The sequence below is a fragment of the Halyomorpha halys genome, unplaced genomic scaffold, assembly GCF_000696795.3.
Source record: "Halyomorpha halys isolate HHAL.00 unplaced genomic scaffold, Hhal_1.1 Scaffold2006.1, whole genome shotgun sequence".
Lineage (NCBI taxonomy): Eukaryota > Metazoa > Arthropoda > Insecta > Hemiptera > Pentatomidae > Halyomorpha > Halyomorpha halys.
Window position 1 is genome coordinate 65,379 of NW_027116166.1, and position 1,829 is coordinate 67,207.

General features: G+C 38.0%; 1 protein-coding gene across 4 annotated transcripts in view; it reads left to right on the forward strand.

Moving 5' to 3' along the window:
- Window positions 1-1,829, forward strand: part of LOC106690983 (zinc finger protein 676) — a 40,707-nt gene that overhangs the window by 30,181 nt on the left and 8,697 nt on the right. For 2 of the 4 annotated variants that reach the window (XM_014436613.2, XM_067053041.1), the window contains exon 7: window positions 1,193-1,360. The exons of the other annotated variants lie outside the window; for them this stretch is intronic. In XM_014436613.2, coding sequence (XP_014292099.1) covers window positions 1,193-1,344 — 152 coding nt within the window. In that variant the 3' untranslated portion in view covers window positions 1,345-1,360. The remainder of the gene's footprint in view (window positions 1-1,192; window positions 1,361-1,829) is intronic. 4 annotated transcript variants of the gene reach the window in all.

Genomic DNA, 1,829 nt, shown 5'->3' on the forward strand with positions numbered 1-1,829 from the left:
TTTTACTTTAACCCACCCCCTTCTCCGCTGAACGTGAGCAAGTATAAACGTTAAATATATAACTAAAGATAAATTAAAATTTGCGGTTATAACACATCACAAAAAAAATAAATAAATAAAAAAGGTTGGAAGAATTTACGGAATGTGCTGATTAGCTATGTCCCAAGAAGGTACCGTTTTACCAGTAGCTCTGTGGTAATGATTATGTTAAGAATGCAGATATACCGGTGAGAGGCATGGCATGTAAGAACTTACTTTTTTGTGATTGAATATACAAGGGTGGTTTGACAAGTTACCGGAGTCACCGTTGGATGTCAGTGCTAGAGCAACGAGGTTCCCGCGCAATAATCACACATCCTTTGTATATGAACTGAAGCGAGTGGTGGTGAAGACTCTTTGTTGTTGTTTTATGCGAAGTAATTTGTGACAATGGAAAAAACTGAGATTTGAGCAGTGATTAAGGACTTCGTAAAGTACTTTCAAGACACACTGGGGGATCCTGCTCCAAGTGGATCAGTGAGTTTAAATTTGGTCGGGAGAGCTTAGTGGCCAAAAAGTGCAACGATCCAAGAATTTATCGCAAAAAAGGTCATGGAGGATCGTCGACTGAAAGTGCGTGAGATTGCTAAAGCTGTCGGGATGTCATCTGAACGGGTATATCACATTTTAACCGAAGAATTGGAATGTAAAAATTATCCGTAAGATGGGTTTCGCGGCTCTTGACATCGGACCACATATATGCACCAGATTGGAAATGTTCGAACAAAATCTGGCCCGTATTCAGCGCAACCAACAAGATTTTTTGCGCAGGTTTGTGATCACAGATGAAAATTTGGTCCACTACTATACCCCAGAGACAAAACAGCAGTGGACATGCTGAGTCTCCACCACCAAAGTAAGCAAAAGCAGTACATTCAGCCGAAAAGGTCATGGCCTCTGTTTTCTCGGATGCAAAACGCATTCTGCTGAAAGATTTTCTTCTTACTGGCCAAACAATTGCGTGGCAATACTACGCAAACCTTCTAGACCAACTACAGGAAAAAAGTAATTTTTCATCAGGACAACGCCCGCCCGCACATAAGTGCTATTGCCATGGCAAAACTTCATGTACTGAGGTACGTATTGTTGCCACATCCACCAGATTAGGCACAATCAGACTTTCATCTCTTTCCCAAGCTGAAAATTTTCCTAGGTGGACGGAGATTTCCTACAACGGAAGAACTGACAGCCGAATTGGAGAGGTATTTTGCAGGCCTGGAGGAATCTCATATTCGAGATGATTCAAGGCATTGGAACGTCGCTGGACCAAATGCATTAGTCTACAGGAAGACTGCTGAAAAATAAAAGCAGTTCCACCGAGGTAAGACACTTCTTTGTAGTACATTCCGAGAACTTTCAAACCACCCTCCTATTATTCTGGTGAAGTTTATTTATTAAAGTAATACATTTACAATCATAATAATATTAAAATGTTTATCCATACAATCATTAAATTATTTACATTTCAATGAATAAATAAACACCACAAAACATTCGTTCAGACATGGTGGTGCTCCCAGGCGGGAAGCAATAACAGTGTTGGTTCTGGCGGTCCTTCATAGGTAGTATCATTAAAGTAACAGTGGAGATATTTTTTCAAATTCTGTTGAAATATAAATATATATTTGTAAATGTGTTGGTATCCAAGTTCTGAAATAAATGTTTCATTGAGTTAAATAAATATATTTTATTTACGTTTGTTGATTTGATGTTTTCCAGTAAAATTACTGTAAATTGATATATATATATATATATAAGTTATCTTTTTCTGAAGTAAGAAACTAAAAATA